Genomic DNA, 17,656 nt, shown 5'->3' on the forward strand with positions numbered 1-17,656 from the left:
TGATGCTAAATAGTGACTGTAACTGTGAATTGAATGCAGGCTACTGATTAACTATCTCACTTTTTAGCTTTAGTCATATTTTCCTTTTGAATAACAACGTTGACATTCTAAAAACTAAAAAAGTTAAAAATATCTGAGGGTCCAAATAAAAAAAAAACATAGAATTACTAATGTATCAGTGTATTAAAACATTATCGATCAAATATCAGCATATCAGGGTTAGAAATCTCTAGAAGCTGGAAAGTCACAGTGAGCACCTGAACGCAGCATTTTAAAGGGACAGATGACTCAGAAGGGAAGCGGGGAGAGGTGACCGGAAAGACGAGGAAGGCAGACGCCAAATAAGGAAACTGTTCATTCACGTTTTTTCCATCTCTTCCTTCCGAAGCTGTAACACAGCTGCACCGCCACTTCTCCTTTTCTCGTCTTCTTCTTCTGAACAGAAAATAAATACTCTACATTTAAGAAATGATGCCGGCGCTTGTTTACTGAACTGCATTTTGCGGCGTTTCCACAAAAGCCACCTTAAAACCCAACCTGCTGATGTGCCTGAGCGCTTTAAATCTCACATCAGTGCCAAAAGATCCAATATACAGAAAAAACTAAAAGATGTAGTTAGTAAATTATAACCTTTGTTCATGTAGGCGTTTTAGTTGATGGCGTGTTTTTGATTGTAGGACGTTTAATGGTCGTAGACAAATACTCAGCTGTTGGGTTGGACAGAAGAAGAGGTGGTCTTGACTCCAGATCTTAAGTTTTATAGGAAGCACCTGAAGGCAGCATGAGACCTGTGGCCTGGTTGTGCTTTATAACCCGCTCACGTTTTGTAAAGCAGGGAGCAGTCGTCTGACAGCAGACAACAACATGTAGTACAGTATAACAACAGTAGCTTTTACATGATATTGAAGGTTGGAGTGATTTCTTCTAGACGTGTTAGAAGTGGAAAAAAAAAAAACACCCGCTCTGTTTAACATCACATGGTGTAAACTTGATGTTTAGTGCGTCTCATTTGCTGTGTTTTACTGTTTCTGTGTTGCTGCTTCTGAAGACACAATAGTCTCTTTCTCCAAAGACTTGCTTTTTCCTCAGGCGGCCTATTTGCTGAGTCACAGAGAAGCCATTAATCTTTAACTATAGGCAAACCAAACCGAGTCAAACCAAAAGGCAGAGTAAGCCAGACGTTTGCATATAAATACCTTGTGACAGATGTAGACACAACTTTGAGGTTTTTATTTAAGTGTTGCATGTTAAGGAATATGATTAAGTGTCTCTAAACTGAAGAGTAGAATTCACTCTTAAACATTTGAGCTCAGTTTTCCTATTTTTTTATTAGAACAATGATGATTTTTTATTATTTGGTTGCTAAAAAGTTTAATATATTGCAACCAAACAACTGCACATTAACTGTAACTCTCTGGAGCTCTGAATGAGAAGTAAACAATTCAGGCAAGACTTAATAATATTAATATAACAGGTTAGCTGTATTCCAAGTCCTGATCTGCAAACAGACCATCGCCCTGTTCTGCTGAAGCCACTGAAACTCTCTCTGCATATCTGACACAGAATCTCACAGTCCAACTTTATCATGTGAGAGCGCGTGAGGGCAAAGGTCCTGCTGCAGCCAAACTGCAGCTGAGTCACTTACAGCATTTCTGCAAATGAAAACCTACTCACAGAAACTCAGACCCTCTCAGTGGTGTCGCAGTGCCCTTTAACAACGTGTCTAACCTTCGGGATCGATCTGATTTTGACGGCTGCCAAGTGAAATGCATTTTTAGGACACATTATGCAAGTTGTTAACTCAGTTGCAGCACCGAATGCGTCAAATTCAGACAGTGAAACATTTTCAACAATACTGAAACCCTGAAAAATCCTTTTAATAAAGGTAATTTTGCCTTTTCATTTGGTCCTGTCATTGTAACTTCCAGGAAAGTTGGTGAACATATCATAAAAAAAACAGCAATGGTGGTTGTGTAACAGTGAGTACAACAACTCCCATAATCCCTTGCTTCTTACAGCTTTTGTTCAATTTTAATTGAAGGAATCCTAGTGGCAGAAATGACATACGCGCACGTTTTAATAATTATTTTGTATCAAGATTGTAAATATCTATATTTGGCCAGTTAAGAGACTCTTTGGTCTTTGGATCACATTTGCATCTGAACAATCTCTTCTCAAAACCACATTTAAAGTTGAGGCTGATGATATTTTATTTGTGGTCAATGTGAACAAATTCCATTAAAGGACCAAAACCATCATTATTCCTCTTTGCCACAGAGCTCAGAGTGGGAGATATTTTACTTTATTGTGATAAACCAGTCACAGTAGTGTATTTGGAACTGATCCTGCTGCTTGCAATCTATAAAAAGTCCCTGACATGATAGAGATGCCAAAATTTGGAGTATAAAACTAATTGTTTAAAATAACCTCCAGGTAGAAAAGGCTATACATCTCCCTCATCTAAAATCAATGTAAGTAAGTTCAGTAAGCCTGAAATGTCACTGTTGGGTAGATGTGGTTTATCAAAGACACGAGCAAAGCAGCAAGTCACATTAAAATGAGCACTGAGACTCTCAGAACTGCCAGAAGTAAAAGTTTGTTTGTGGAGCATCACGTTAACTTGGTCCACTGGTGCCCAAAAAGAATAAATATATACTTACCATGTCACCAAAACGCAGACATCAGTACAGGTTTATGATAAAAGCATTTTTTTAAACCTTCATAGGAAATCATCAATCAAGTGATCCAATAAACTCCACACAGTCAATAGTTGCACCTTTTATTATAAAAAATATTTACAAAGATGCTACAATGTTTTTTTCCTTAATATAAAAAAATGCATACATTTTACAACGGTAATTAGTCTTTGAAGTTCTAGCTCCCATTCAGACCAGAGTGACATCCTTCAGGAGTGTTGTGGTAAGGTATTAAGCGTGTCGTAATACTGTATTTTTGTCAATACATTTTGTTTGCCTGAGTTAATCTCTTCATCGTAAGGAACAATTTTGAAAAATGCATTTGATTTTTCCACATCTTTAGGAGAAAGGCAACTGTTTGCATAAAAGGAATTAAAGGACATTTGAGTCGTATACAATCATTTTGAAACACGTTATGACAGAGCTGCATAGTGACTTGAATAGTAACCCGGTTTTTTTATTATTACTAATAATAGTTTTTTGTTTTTTTTTTTTAAATGTGAGGAATAAATAGGTACTGCATTCAAAAACGGAGGGCGAAATTTGGATAAATATAATTTCATCAGGCCTCGTGGTCGATTTGAAGTCAATGTGGCGTGTCTGTACCTAGATATAATAAATACAATAAATAAAACAACAATAAATTAGGTTGGGTTAACACACAGAATTCTTCATTTGTAGTATGAACAAATGAGAGAAAGAAATATGGCTTCTTGATGCAGTTATCACCCCGTGGTTTCTCCAAATGCTTCAGGAAAAAAAGCTGTTATTATTATTGTTATTAGATCTGTATGTAAAGCAGGGCAGGAAACTTACTCTGGGTACTGTTAACTTACCAGAAACAGTCAAAACTTAACCCGGTAGTAATTTCCCTGTCCTGCATAAAGCTTTAAGAAAATGAAAGAACAGCGCCTATAAAGTGTGACAATGCCAGCCCTGACACCTGTTACAGTCGACTTGTTATACCAAACCATGGGAAGACACTGTCTCGAGTCTGGCTACATTAAAATCTTAAAAACCGCCTGGGAGGGAAAAATAAAAATAATATCAAATGATACTTGCAAAATCCCCCAGCTGTATAATGCAAAAAATATATTTCTATATACACATACGTACATATACATATATTCCATTCATAATTGCTCAAATCTTTAGGAAAATATGCATTGATTCATAGATTTGGATTTACAATTTGTTCTGGTTTTCTGATGCATGTAGTGTGATGAATTGTTCCTCAGTCCATGTAACAATAAATAGAGATGGACAAAATGGCAGAAAGTACGACCAGACGGAGCTAGTATGACAGAATGTATGACAGACGTAAACATGGAAAGTACGTAAATAAGAATGCATCATGGTATAGGTAATTATCTTTGCCTTCTCACAGATATTGTCACGTTTTGGATTTCATCAACAAAGTAGGAAACTAACCGCTTTGCCCACAAGGCTGCGAAGGCTTGTGAATCCCAAAATTCATTAAATTTCACCCTCACTGTTCGTTGCCAATTACATTTTTTTGAATAAACGATGAAAGGTCCCAACAGCAGCTGCCGACTTGCCTAAGCGGTGGTTAGAGCGGACTAACTACACCTCTAACAGCCGATCCCAAAATCTACCTGGCTTGCTGTTAATTTCCCACCTTGTCCCAAAACCTCCAACAATCTCCATGTGTAACAATACCACATACAGAACATGCACATGTGTACTGTGCATAGTCTGGAAAGAGTCTGAGGGATCAGTACAGGCCAAAGGAATGTTCTGAGTTTCAGGATCCCACTATGATCTCCATGATGTGGTCCAGTTCATTCAGGTCTGACCTGCAGCTCGAGCTGGAGCTCAGGGTGGTCGGCCCGTGGGAGGAAAGGCTCTCTAGCAGATCGTAAGGCCCCATCTTTGGGGCGCTCTGCATGCCTGTCAGCACCGTATCGAGGTCATAGTAGGACGGGTCCACGTCTGAAAACAGTTCTTCGAGGGCAGGGTCAGGGGGCGGCGCTGGGTGCTTGATCTCAAAAGTCCCAAAAACCTGCTCCCCTGTCCTGGAGTCTGCGCTCAGGTGGTCCCGGTCTGCCTCCTCTCCCTCTGACACACACTCCTCGCTGTCCTCGTCTTCATCCTCCTCGCACTCACCTTCTTCCTCTTCTTCCTCCCAGCACGGTCCCATACCGAAAGGACCTGCCAGGTAAGAAGCAGAGGACATCTGGGGGGAGACGGGCGACAAAGTGGACATGGTGACCTCGGTCTCGACATCTCCCTCCATCACCACCTCCTCGGCGTGGTAGCCTTCCTCCAGACCAACCACTGAGAAGGGCTTCGGGCTCTGCCCAGCCTGAGCTGCCGCGTCTGTCTGCCGGCACAGCACCTCGGTAGCCACCAGGCGGTCTGCGGGACACTGTGCAGCTGCCAGGGCCTGGGTCATTATCTGCCAGGTGCCGTCCTGGGTCATCTCCTCCTGGATCTGCCGCACCGTGTTAGCGATGAGCACTGAGCGGCACAGGTTTGGCTCCACCAACATGTGGCAGAGCTGCAGCTTGATCAGCGACATGTCAAGCAGCGACTGCCTTTGCAGGCTGTAAGAGGACGACAGCGTCCGAGCCGCCACAGCTGCCGCTGATGAAGCTGCTGAAGGGCCCTGGTCACTGCTGGAGACCGGCTCCTCCGCGGAGTCTGAGAACTTGCGCTTGGTGCCCTTCGGGAACATGATGTCTCTCTGTGGTGATGGTGAGGAGACAGAAACACAGTCAGATATCCAACAGCGACACGTATCTGAACATCAACTAATTGATCACTCTGACAAACACACAAAATGCTTGAATGTCACTAGCTAAGATCAAAGTGAAAAGAATAAGTGCCATGTAATTAATTATGTAAATGTGTGATGTGGTGAGGCTATGTGACGTAGTATTTGTGTGTGGACATGAGGGAGCTAGGGCTACAATCTGCTCAACAGCAGCTGTGACTTTATCAATAAACTCTACAGGTTTTAACTCTGTATGAACTACAGTAAACAGTAAATTGTTTGTTGTAGTCTTTTTCTTAAAGTTTGCTATACCTTTCCTGTTGAGAGGCACAGGCAATAGCAATGCAGCTTGGTCCCGGCTGCAACGCTTCAAGTACTTTTGTACGAGCGACAAGCAGCTTTTGTTCAGCACCATTTCTGCCCATTTTAGGCCAGTCAGAGGCAAGACTCCTGCTGGGCGGAACAACCACACTTTTAACAGACCACTGAGCCACCGAAAATAGCATGGTTACCAACTAAAAGCCGACGCTGCATCAAAGTAAGCACAGACTAGAGAGACCTTTGTCAGAAAACAAAAACAGCACTCAAGTTACATGATCAGTGCACTTATATTCTTTCCCACTGCCACCTGTGATCAAGAAAATATCCTAATCAATAAGGTGCTTTTAAGGGGTAAAAGTGATAGAAATGTGGAAAATAACATTCACAATATTCACAATAGAACATACCACCATGATCCACTAATATTTACAAGGGATATCAGGTTTCCAGGGCTACACACGACACGCTTCAAAAACTAGTAGAACAAGATTTTCACTTTCTCTTCACTGAGGGAGGGGAAGAAAAATAAGAGTCAACTTCCTTATTACACACCGTTTGGAGTACACAGATGTCTTAGAGGAACAAAACAACAGTCCTGCCAACATTTAAGGCCCTCTGACTCCCCAAAATAAACGGGATGCAAGTAAATAGGAGACTGAGCTCTGAACTGCAGCCTGTGGCATTTAATTTTCCATCAGACAGAAAAATAGTTTGCAGTGTCCGGCTGTGTCCTCTGTGTAAAAACCTGCGGGCAGGGCGTTTGGATGAATGATTCCACTTGCTCCAATTTTTCTATTTGTGATACATTCTTTATAAAATAATCACAAAAAGTAAAACCAAGGGGGTACAATGAAAACAGTACTGATACATGTTGGATTTTCAAGGTTTACAGAACACAAAAAACAACAGAAAGTTGTTAATTTTACAAAGAAAACGTCCCACTTTTCTGCGGTTATTCTCAGAATTCATCTCCATACCAACAAAGAAGTGTTGTTTTCTTTAAATATTCACCTCAGGATGCCAGACAAAAACTCACTAAAGCCCTATGATCTGTGGAAAACACATACTATTTTACAATTAAGACATTGTCGCAAGATTTTTGCAGCCAAAAACAGGGATGACAAAAATGTAACATTTTACATTTGATCAACATATAATCAAACATGTAATCAAACAATTGTATGATTTTTCTAATTCAGGAAATGATTGCAAACTCGTCTTCAGTTCAATAGAGGGAGGTACTGTGCTTCTTTACACATACAAATGAACCTGACATAAAACGAGAAAAAGGGATTACATTACAGCTACCATCCTCCCGTGATTGATTAGATGGATTATCTGGAATTAGCACCGTGTTGTAAAAAAGTTACAACCCATACAAAAAAAAAACAAGGAAGTGGATCTAATGTACACTCAATGGCTGAGTCCTCGCTTGAATACAGAACATTTCCTGACAGTGGACAGAATAGGAAAAAAAATAAAAGTCATTTATGAAGGTACCCGGCGATCTAAAAATACAAAAAGGGTGAGAAAACAATTATAGACATGTGTTGTCTTCTTGTGTTTGGTGCGTTTGTGCTGGCCCCTGTTAAACAAGAGACACTAGAGAGCACTATCTCCCTGAAGGAAAAACAACAGTGTGTAAACGTTCAAATAGGAAATGAGATATACAACCAGGGAGACCTACAACCTGAGAGAAAGCACACTGCACAGAGAATTAAAAAACAGTTGTGGACATGACAGGTATATAGATAAAAGTGGTTTCTGTACACCCTATAGGTTATAGCATTTTGGGGTTAAATCTCAAGGAAACTACTAAATCTACAAAAAAGCAATGTCCGATATTTGATTTATATAATTTCCTGATTGTAAAAAAAGGCCTACAACAGACTGGAAATTGTTTATACCTGATTATTCTGATGTTGCACCTGTAGCAGACAAACTGAGTCACACAGCAAACGCAAAGAAACAGTGTGCATGCATATATAATATAATATAAATAACTCAAATGGTGCTACAATAATTTCCCCGATCTATTAGGCTACCTAAAATTTGACATGCGCATAGAAATTCCTCAATTGCAAAGCACTGACACCCCAAAATTACTGCCTATGGTGGATTTTTTTTTTCTATGTAAACATTATAAACATCCTTGTGCATCATAACTGTGCTACTGTGCATAACTTTTAACTAACATTAATTTTAAGACATATTTTGTCTGCTATAGATGCTTCATTATCAACTAGGATTAACTAATTCAATCAAAATCACACTTACACACACACACACACACTCCTGTTAATTCATATCCTTTACAGTTAAGTTAGTCACGCTTACATGACAAGACTTCACAAGAAAATGCTGACACACTTGTATGATATTCAAAAACTTGTCTAGCAGAAATCAGGAAATGAGTAATCAAGTGCAAACTAAAAAAAAAAAAATCACCTCATTGAAATTAGGCTAATACTGCTAGTATTACACAGTAATGCACACGTACACCACAGTGTTATATCAAAACATAAGTGTATTATTATTAAAAAACAGAGCTGTTGTATTATGCTAGGAGCCAGAAGCCAAACAAAATGCAGGCTCGCTTTACGTCAATGGCTGCTAGCATGCCCCCATCCCCCACTGCACACTGAAACCAGCACTTTCACAGCACGCCGTGCTCAATTAATAAATAAACTTTAAACACGGCGGCGTTCATTTTTACAGTATCTCCATCAAAAATGTCACGTAACCGCCATCAGCCGCCTGTTTCGAGGCCCTGCGGCCGCCGGAGAGAGCGGCGGGGAGCCGCTGGCCGTGACTGCCGCATGCTTTGTCTTTTCAGCATCAGAGCTACCGAGCGACAATGAGGCCATTTTGCGCTAGTAGCTAACAGCTAGCCGGCTAGCTAGCTATGCTACGGATCTTGACTTTACGCTTATGGAGAGCAGCCCCGCTAAGCTAACTGTGCTAAGATGTTCAGTGAAACGGGGGAGGAAAAAAAGAAACGATGGTAACAAAACGTTTGCCGATCGCCTCAGCGTGGCCTTATTTAGCTTATTTATTTTGTTTTAAGGACACACACACACGAAAAGAAATGAATGCTAGCAAGCTAATTAGCCAAAAAAGCGCCCACCCACACATCCTCCGCGGTCCTTCCTCCTTTCTAGCCCCAAAAACAAGAGTTTTTTTTCCGCCGCGGCTGGGCTGTTAAGTTCCTAAAAAAAAAACAACAAACGCTCACCCTGTGGTAGACTGTTAACACGACTATCGACGGGTGGTTTGCGGGGTCGCCGTACTCACCTCGTGTTTGTGTTATTTTATTCCCGTCTCGGTCATAGGATCGACGGCAGGGAAAGCGGAGATCAGGTTCAGATGAGATCATTCATGCCACGGCTTCAAAAACTGAACTACCTCTGTCCTGCTGCTGCTGCGGAGCGGACGGCAGGAGGGAAGGAAGGGAGGGAGGGGGAGGGGAGCCGACAAAAGCCAGCCATATGCCTGGGATTCCTCTCTAATCATTTCTCCTCTGCTGTTTTCTCTTTTTTTTGACTGCTTTTAATGCTCTAATGTCACAAACAAAGTGAAAAGCCTGTCGTTGGCATCGAGAACAACAAGCAAACATAAAAGGTTAAAGAAGTTATTGTGCATTATTTGCTCTGTATTTTACATTTTTTTAGGTTCCTGGACTATTTAATCAAAATAAACACAAATTATTAGTGGTGGAGGGGTTATTTGGATTATTCTTCTGAATATAAAACATAATTACCTAATTTTGAGGTACTTTTACTTCATTTGAGAATTTCCATTGTTAAACTCCACTAACATGTTGTACTTTATACTCCACTTCATTGATCTGAATGGTTTATATTTTATAGTTTCTTCTTTCATTAAACATCCTACATACAAGCTTTAACTTTAAACTGGTTATGAAACAGTTTCAGTTTAATTCTGATGCATCTGTGTGACCTAAATATTCACAAACTAGATCATCAGGGAGGAAATTGTATTTTTCTATTTAATTATTGTACTTATTCTAACTAACTATAACTTTGGACTTTAGACGTTCCACATCAGGCAAATTCACTTGTGACAGTAGCAGATAGACAGACATACAAGGGGCATTAAAACTAGTAGACTTAAAAATACTAAAAAAAAGATTTAAATAACAGAAAGAAAACATAAATATGTATGTAGGTCAGTTATTATGAAACACGTATCTGGAACAAACTGCAACAAACTGCAGGTCCGCTCCAACTCCAACGCTGAAGACCTTTTCGCTTATATTTCAGCTTACTTTCCTATTTCCTTAACTTGTTTTAATGTCTTTTAATGTAATTTTATGCCCCTGTGAGGCACTTGGAGTTGCCTCGTTTGTCACCAGGTCGGATTCCAACTCATGCACGTTGTATAAATCATAGCACTTAAAGTTGATGTTGTTTAATGTGTATGCGTCTTGTAGCAGCTTTAAAAGACGTACGATAAACTTTACATATGATGCATCATCTGCGTTCAGTGTGGCATGAATGCATTTCCTCCCATTCATTTTAAATGAGGGAAGGCCTTTTTGTCTTCGCGATGCTAGCTATCGGGGTTACGAAAAACGACAATGTTTGGAGAAACGTAGCCCGATCAATCACTTATCTGACGATCAGACCTGCAGCATGAATGATTGAAACCACAGTGGATTGAAACATCATCTGTTTTCATGTGTTATTCACTCAGTTTGGCATTGTGGATCAATTTAAAGGTCCTATTTGTACGAAAAGTTGATTTTTTGAGTCTCATTCTCAACTCATCACCAGGACCTTTACAACAGTTTAATTTCAATCTGTAGATGCCGATGTTTACTGTAGCACTGCGTACTTCACCTACATTTGCAGAGGCATGACCGCCGATCTTAAACAGAGCAGAACACGTCGGTAGCACGGTGTGTAATTTAGCGTGGCTACATGCTACAGAGGGAACACAGCAGACATGTCAGTGTGTGGCATGATGTTTTACTTTAGATCACTCAGTTTTGGTTTTGTGCCCTAGTTTGAAACACAGTAATGATCTGCCTGGCGTTCTGGTTGTTTACTGTTATTTTTAATCTGTCTATGTGGACAGAAGATCAGTAGTGGGAACAGAGCAGCTCGGTCACACAAACCTGATTTGGTCGGAGTGTTTTCTAAGAGAAGGTTTGTGGCCACAGACAACAAGCAGTGTCAAGACGGGGGCCCATGTCTTCTTCCAGATGTCGAGCTTTCAGCATTTCTCCACAAAATGTTTAATTTGAATAACTGTTCAGAGCCCAAAGAGATCAAAATGTTCCAGTGATTCACAAAAAATACAAACATATACTCATATAATCCTCTCCACATGATCCTTTGGAGGGGAAGAGCAGCGACGACAGTTCAATCCTTCTAACACCTTTAATACTAAAAAGTGCATTTTTCTGATAATATTTCTGAAGGACATTTACTTGTAATAGACTATTTTAATGTTGTTCTATTGGTACTTTAGCATTATCACCGTCACAGCTTCATTAGAAGACATACAGTTTACATTCTACTGCATCTTAATACACAATACAATGATCCATCATTACATAAATCAGAGTTAACTGCACTGACATTTCATTCATTCTAGTCCAAGAATATTATAATCTTGTGTTATGCACTTGATACTAGCGCACTGATCTGTCTTGCTGTTTTTGATATAAAGCGAATTGACAGATGTGCATTTGCTGGTGTGTCTTACAAAGACTAATTTTATTGCCTTGGAGAGAACAGTGGACAAATATTTCATCTCTCTGGACGGAGCACTTCCACCTATTTAGGACACATTTTGAATTACTCTCTTAATCCAGGAGTTCTTGTGAACGGAGGTGTGTGGACAGAATGCAGGCAGAGTAAATGCTGAAGACCTGAAAGTTTCAGACTCAGTTTCTCTGTGAAGAAACTGGTTACAACATTTTTTTAGTTAACAGTCTGTAAAAAATACCTATTTGTCAACCTGACTTGTAAATTATGTATAATATTTCTGAATTTCACCTAATTGTCTCCTGTTTGTACTGACACACATTTACAGAAAGGTTTTTCGTTACTGATTAAACATTTGGCGTATTTTAATGTTGTTGAAATAAGGAGATGAATGCAGAGATGGAGCTTTTTGGGTGGGACTCTGAATACAAGTGCTGATCACAAATCACAGAAAATAAGAAAACATAATTAAGACTGTGTAAATGTAATTTGACAAAATTTAGTTTGTTGTTGGTTTAAACATCAGATGTCAACAAGGTCTTTAAATCATGCGTGTTCACTTCTATTTGGGTTTTAAAGCTCAAGCTCAATCTTATTTTCCTGAATTTTCTCATTTGCACATCACTCATATTTAGCAGCCAAGTTTAGTTTCTTCAGTCGTGTTGTTTTTCTCTCTAATGCCATGACTACCACATGTAACACCCTTTGAATCAGCGAGGTGTAATCATGAGTAATTATCCGCCCTGCTGATGCTTATTACCTCTGCCATGGATGTTTTTGTTTTCACTCGTGGTAATTAGTCTAATCTGCCTTCCTATTAACGGTGTATTTCAGAAACCTCAAGACATATTTGAACATTTTTTGGGAAGATCAGTCTTGAATCAAAAGACGGCTGATTAGATCTGATTGATGGGATCAGGACAATAATTACTCCTCACGCCAAACCTGGTGGATGTTGTTAAAATTCACGCAGTTAATGAAAGTGGCTGACAAGATGTAAAACAAGTGTTTGCATTGCCAGCTCAGCTCATTCGAGCTCAGAGTCTCAGCTCAATATGAAGTTAGACAAGTTGATGTTGTTCCTTTTCCCAATATCTGAAAACCCTTCAACACAGCCTGACTTATAATCCAAAAACTACAGGTTGCACTTCATGTAGTCGAGCTGGTTCCAGGGTCCTGGTGTTCTGCATGCTGGTTCACTGTCCTGGAACTGAGCCATCCTTAACAAAATGTCTCTCACTGATGCTTATGCTGCTAAGACAAGTCACTAACTAAATCCCATTTCTGATTTGAACCCCCACGTTTCCTCTTTGACCCTCAGAGGAGAGTAACAAGGTGTAGTTGTTGAAATGTCCCCATGAAAGCGACTTTGCTGCTGGATTTTATATCAAATTGGGCAACATTTGCCATCAAAGGGGGGAAATCTAACATAGAAATACATGGAAATGCAGGACTGTCATGCACATATCTGTAATAACAATAAAATGTGAGCTACCTCACTAGTTAGCTACAGAAACCTCAGCTACTAGAAGCAATTTGTTTTCTCTTGGTTTGTAGTGTGCCTCTGTCAGAACCTCAGTTCAGACTTTGCCCTACACCACTACTGCTCGGCATGAACACTGGAAACGAAGGGGTGGAGACAAGGGTTGTTTTGTGACTGGTTAAAAATGTCTGCCGTGAAAAGAGTCTGTAGGAGAAAGTATAACTCAAGTAAAGTAGCAACCAGCTGGTCAGGTGAGACTGCAACAACCGAAGAAGCTGGTAAACTACAAGTCACCTGTATTAGCACAGCCACTGAGCCCAGAAGAAGATAGATAGATAGACAGATAGATCTTTATTGTCATTGTACAATGTCCAACGAAATTGAGATGCAACTCTATATTAGTGCAAATTATAAATAAAAACATAAAAACATTGATACTAGAAAATCAGAAGCCAGAAATGCAATGCTGCTAAGCAGACGATCATTCAATTTGATTATTAAATGTTGGAAAAGTGTTAAAAAGGTCTGTTGGGAGGACGTCAGAAGTCCAAAAGTCAAAAACCCAGTAGTTATTAGCATATAATGATTAAAAACTCAGAAACAAGCTGTTAAACCCCCTAATTTTCTGAAGCTGGGACCAGATTTATAGTTGCAGATTCCTTGTCTGTTAATGGACTAACTGACTGATTAATAGCTTAAGCTTTGCATGTCATTTCGACTAAGCCAGTTAATCAAATTAGCATTAGCCTCATAGAATTAGGCATACTACCTTTGAACGCATCACGGACACAAACAACAAAGTGGACATGTAGCTGATAAAGGACACAATTCTGTCTGAGTATTTGTTATCGACTTGTCTCTCCCTCCAGAGGTCCTTCTTCGACGCGGAAGTAGTCTTCACGAATTAACTTCCGGGGGGACATTTTTACCTCGTTCCACAAAGTTCCGTTTCCAGCAATTTCTGTGCGCGGCGGATAAAGGCAGCGCAGCCAGAGGCTTCTAGAAGCAACGTGCACCGGACACTCACCGGCAAACGAGTCCGCTCGCTCTCTGCTCACAACACCAACACGTTTAAAATCATCCAACTGGACAAATGGCCAAGTGGGGAGAAGGGGACCCTCGTTGGATTGTAGAGGAGAGAGCCGATGCGACAAATGTCAACAACTGGCACTGGTGAGACTTTAATAAAGGACACTGACTGCTAGCTAGCACGCTAATGCTAACATTACACATTCGGCTCGTATTCCTATAAAGCTACAGCTGATTTTTGTGGGATTTGGTCATCTATACAGGCCTGTTTATATAAAGATACTATCCATGAATACCACAGAGTGTAAAATAATGACTAATATAACAGTAAATTATCACATTTGGTGGATGAAGCCAAGTTAACCCTGTGATCGCTTTGAAGTTAGCTTAGCCTGTAGCTAGCTAACGCTACTGTAGCTTCAAATGAATGCAATGAGGTTGTTAGCCTAGCCTTAGTGTGTCTGCTTACAATACACGTGTTTATAACATACTGTAAATTGTCGTCTTATGGTTATTTTAGTCCTCAGCACCTGTTACTAAACCTGAAATAGCCTAATTATAAAAGTGACAGCCGTGCTTATGTTATAGCTTGTAACTGCTAGCTCAAAATATTTTTAATAGAGCCTGATTTTAACATCCTTACTGGTGCTGCTCTCTCGTTATCAGCTCGAAATGCTGGTAATACACTCACTGTATATCCTACTGAACTGTATGCTGTTTTTAAGGGTAACCTGATTCACTTCTGTGACGACATAATTCAGCTCAGAAATGTTTATCTCCACCTGACACATCTGAAGAGTTTAGTCAAGATGCACAGTCTCTACACAGTCTTGTGTCATGATTAGCTTTCCTACAATGCAGTTTTTGTGATTTCAACCTTACATGTTAGCCGTCAGTAAATGCAAAGAATGACAGTTTGGTAAACTACAGACCACCCAGTAATTACATTAGCCTTAAAGTGCATATTTCTGGAGTTTTCTGTAGTGTGTGTGATACTTGTTAGTTGTAGTGAATTGAAGGAAAACGTGACTCTAAATACTCATTCATGTTTAAACCAAGTTAATGTAACTCTGACATGTACAGGCAGAATTGATGTCCGGTATCAGGAAAGTTGGAAGTTTCTGATATTTACGCCACAATTGAAATTAATACAAAACCGCAGCAGCATTGAACAACACATGCTATTGTATGTAAATCACACTAAATGCAAAAACATAGGTTTTCTTTCAAAGAATGTAGGCATGTAAAACAAGATTAAAAGAGATTTCCCCCCACAGAGTCTCTCTCAGTAGTTTGTGGTCAAGGGAAAAGCGATCCATTATCATTTTGTGTGAAGCTGAATTAAAGAGTTGAGTGATTTGTAGAGAGCCATTAGTTGTTAATGATCACACTTGACACTGCTGCATTACAGCAAAATGTCCGTCGCTTGTTGGTGTATGTCTCCTGTACGACTATCACTTTTGCAAATCGCTACATTCTGATTCCATCTTGAAGATAAGTTGGCCATTTGCTGTCAGCTCTCACATTGCTGTGCTCTGTTTGTTTCAGGACTGAACGAGACGCAACAAACTGGTCATCAGACAAATTAAAATCACTGATCCTCGGGATAAGCGTTGAGAATGATGAGGGGAGCTGCGAGGTGACAGAAGTCAGCAAGGTGGAAGGAGAAGCCTCGATTAACAACCGCAAAGGGAAACTTATTTTCTTTTACGAATGGAACCTGAAAGCTACTTGGACCGGTGAGTCTGAGACTAAGGCTACTGTTGATTCTGGTTGAATATATTTGTGTAAAACTTTGCTGCTATCACTGCTGAATGAATACAGAGGAAACAGTCAGTAAACAAACCCAATCACCCATATCTCTCAAATACTTCTTAAAATAGAAGTTAGTACAAGACAGTAACTCATGAGCTGATCAAAAAAAGGTTTTCTTTTGTCACAATATTGAAAAGAAATTGGAATGAAGTGGCTTTGAACCTGTGCTGACATCTGGACTCTGTTTATTCTACCAGGGACGTCAAAAGCAGGAATCAAATATAAAGGATCAATTGAAGTTCCAAACCTGTCTGACGAGAACGACATGGAGGATCTTGATGTAAGTTTCTCCACAGACCTTGAGTATAATGATTCTAACCGACTGAGTCGTGTTAGAAACAGTGTGTTGATCTCCGTCTTCTGATCTTTGTCCAGATCTCAGTATCGTTGAATAAAGATGAACCGGAGACGCCGCTGACCACACTGATGAGGACAAAAGGAGCAGAGAAAATCCGTGAAGCCCTGGGGAGCTACGTTGGATTCTTAAAAACAGGTGAGTGAAATTAGTCAAAATCTTAAAGAAACAATCAGAGATCCAAACTGAGACATTCGGGTTCAATTTACCACCAAAACTCACAACACAACATCAATTATCAGTCTCAAAAGTTCTCAAGTGCTGATGAAAAGTGACAAGAACTAGAGAACCCAAATAATTCACTGAACATGAAGAAAAGTTGGTTTTAAACTAAATCTTGTTTCATCTTATTGCAGAGTTCACACAGGGAATGATCCTGCCTACAGCCAACGGTGTGGCCAAGCTTCAGTCCACATCACAGTCCAAAGCCAAGCAGGATAAATCTCACGTTAGTGCTCAGAACTACCTACAAACAGTTCCAGATTACTTTTTCACACAGAGCTCTTGTCCCTAAATTATTTACTGTAACAGGAGCATAGTTAATGAAGCGTCAGTGTTTTGCTTGCAGCAGATCTTCCCTCACCAGATCTTTTGTTCTTGTTGTGTGGAACAGATTTCATCCTCAAGCAGCACATCTGTTCCAGTCAACACCGGCGTCAAGATCCCCACCTGCAAATTCAGCATGAGGGAAAAGTTCCTCACCTCTCCGGCTGATCTCTACAGGGTCTTCCTCAACCAGGAGGTGAGCTTCACCTGTTCATCTGCTGTATCAGGTTTCAGCTGATGTTCACTTTGTTCTCAGCGGCATTAACAGCTGAAAGAACGAGTCAACTAAAATAAATGTAACAGTCGCGTTATGGAGAATCGACCTGATCTGACGAATATCCGTGTTTTATAAATCTGCAGATGGTTCAGGCGTTCACACACGCTCCGGCCACAGTGGACGGAGAGAGAGGCGGAAAGTTTCGTCTGCTAGACGGAAACGTTTTCGGTGAATTCACAGAACTGGTAAGACTCAAACTCAACAAGTTTAAACCATGAATTAATGTGGAATGTAATCACATTTGTATCATTAATGCTTCGTTAAAAGTTTTTGTATGTGTGATTTGTTGTGCTCTCCCACATTAACTTCTCTATGAACGTGGATTGAATCTTAAACAGTGTCTCTTCTCTCCACCAGATACCTGATGAGAAAATAGTTATGAAGTGGAGGTATAACAACTGGCCCTGCGGTATGTTGATTTACATATCTTTATGTTTTAAAGAGACATTTTCAAAAACATAATTTGGACTAAAACTGTAGATTTATTTATTCAAACACAATGAGCTTGATCAGTTTTTGTACCAAGAAATATTTTTGCTGTAACATTTTATTTAGTATAAATGGCTGCTATGTCACTCACGGCAAATCCACCAGTGTCCATTTACAAAAACAGTCATTTTATCATCTTATCTTTTCATCATCTTTACCATCTTCACTCACCA

General features: G+C 39.9%; 2 protein-coding genes across 12 annotated transcripts in view; one reads left to right on the plus strand and one right to left on the minus strand.

Moving 5' to 3' along the window:
• Positions 1-17,656, plus strand: part of LOC119004800 (activator of 90 kDa heat shock protein ATPase homolog 1-like) — a 76,574-nt gene that overhangs the window by 47,515 nt on the left and 11,403 nt on the right. The window contains exons 5-12 of one of the 9 annotated variants that reach the window (XM_037072030.1): positions 13,842-14,145; positions 15,550-15,740; positions 16,014-16,096; positions 16,192-16,309; positions 16,528-16,619; positions 16,785-16,913; positions 17,078-17,179; positions 17,352-17,403. The exons of 7 other annotated variants lie outside the window; for them this stretch is intronic. In XM_037072030.1, the coding sequence (XP_036927925.1) occupies positions 14,066-14,145; positions 15,550-15,740; positions 16,014-16,096; positions 16,192-16,309; positions 16,528-16,619; positions 16,785-16,913; positions 17,078-17,179; positions 17,352-17,403 (847 nt within the window). In that variant the 5' untranslated portion in view covers positions 13,842-14,065. The remainder of the gene's footprint in view (positions 1-13,841; positions 14,146-15,549; positions 15,741-16,013; positions 16,097-16,191; positions 16,310-16,527; positions 16,620-16,784; positions 16,914-17,077; positions 17,180-17,351; positions 17,404-17,656) is intronic. One more of the 9 variants, XM_037072031.1, reaches the window with a different exon arrangement.
• On the minus strand, positions 2,764-9,207 carry cdca4 (cell division cycle associated 4). 3 transcript variants are annotated; one of them, XM_037072035.1, is made up of 3 exons: positions 9,049-9,204; positions 5,746-5,883; positions 2,764-5,403 (listed from the first exon to the last, which is right to left on the minus strand). In XM_037072035.1, the coding sequence occupies exon 3, from the start codon at positions 5,392-5,394 to the stop codon at positions 4,462-4,464; it is 933 nt and encodes a 310-aa protein (XP_036927930.1). In that variant the 5' UTR covers positions 5,395-5,403; positions 5,746-5,883; positions 9,049-9,204; the 3' UTR covers positions 2,764-4,461. The 3 variants fall into 3 exon arrangements, with proteins under 3 accessions (XP_036927930.1, XP_036927928.1, XP_036927929.1); XM_037072033.1 differs by lacking the exon at positions 5,746-5,883 and having other exon boundaries at positions 9,049-9,207; XM_037072034.1 differs by lacking the exon at positions 9,049-9,204 and having other exon boundaries at positions 5,746-9,040.

This window comes from Acanthopagrus latus, chromosome 16 (genome assembly GCF_904848185.1).
Source record: "Acanthopagrus latus isolate v.2019 chromosome 16, fAcaLat1.1, whole genome shotgun sequence".
In the NCBI taxonomy this organism is placed as follows: domain Eukaryota; kingdom Metazoa; phylum Chordata; class Actinopteri; order Spariformes; family Sparidae; genus Acanthopagrus; species Acanthopagrus latus.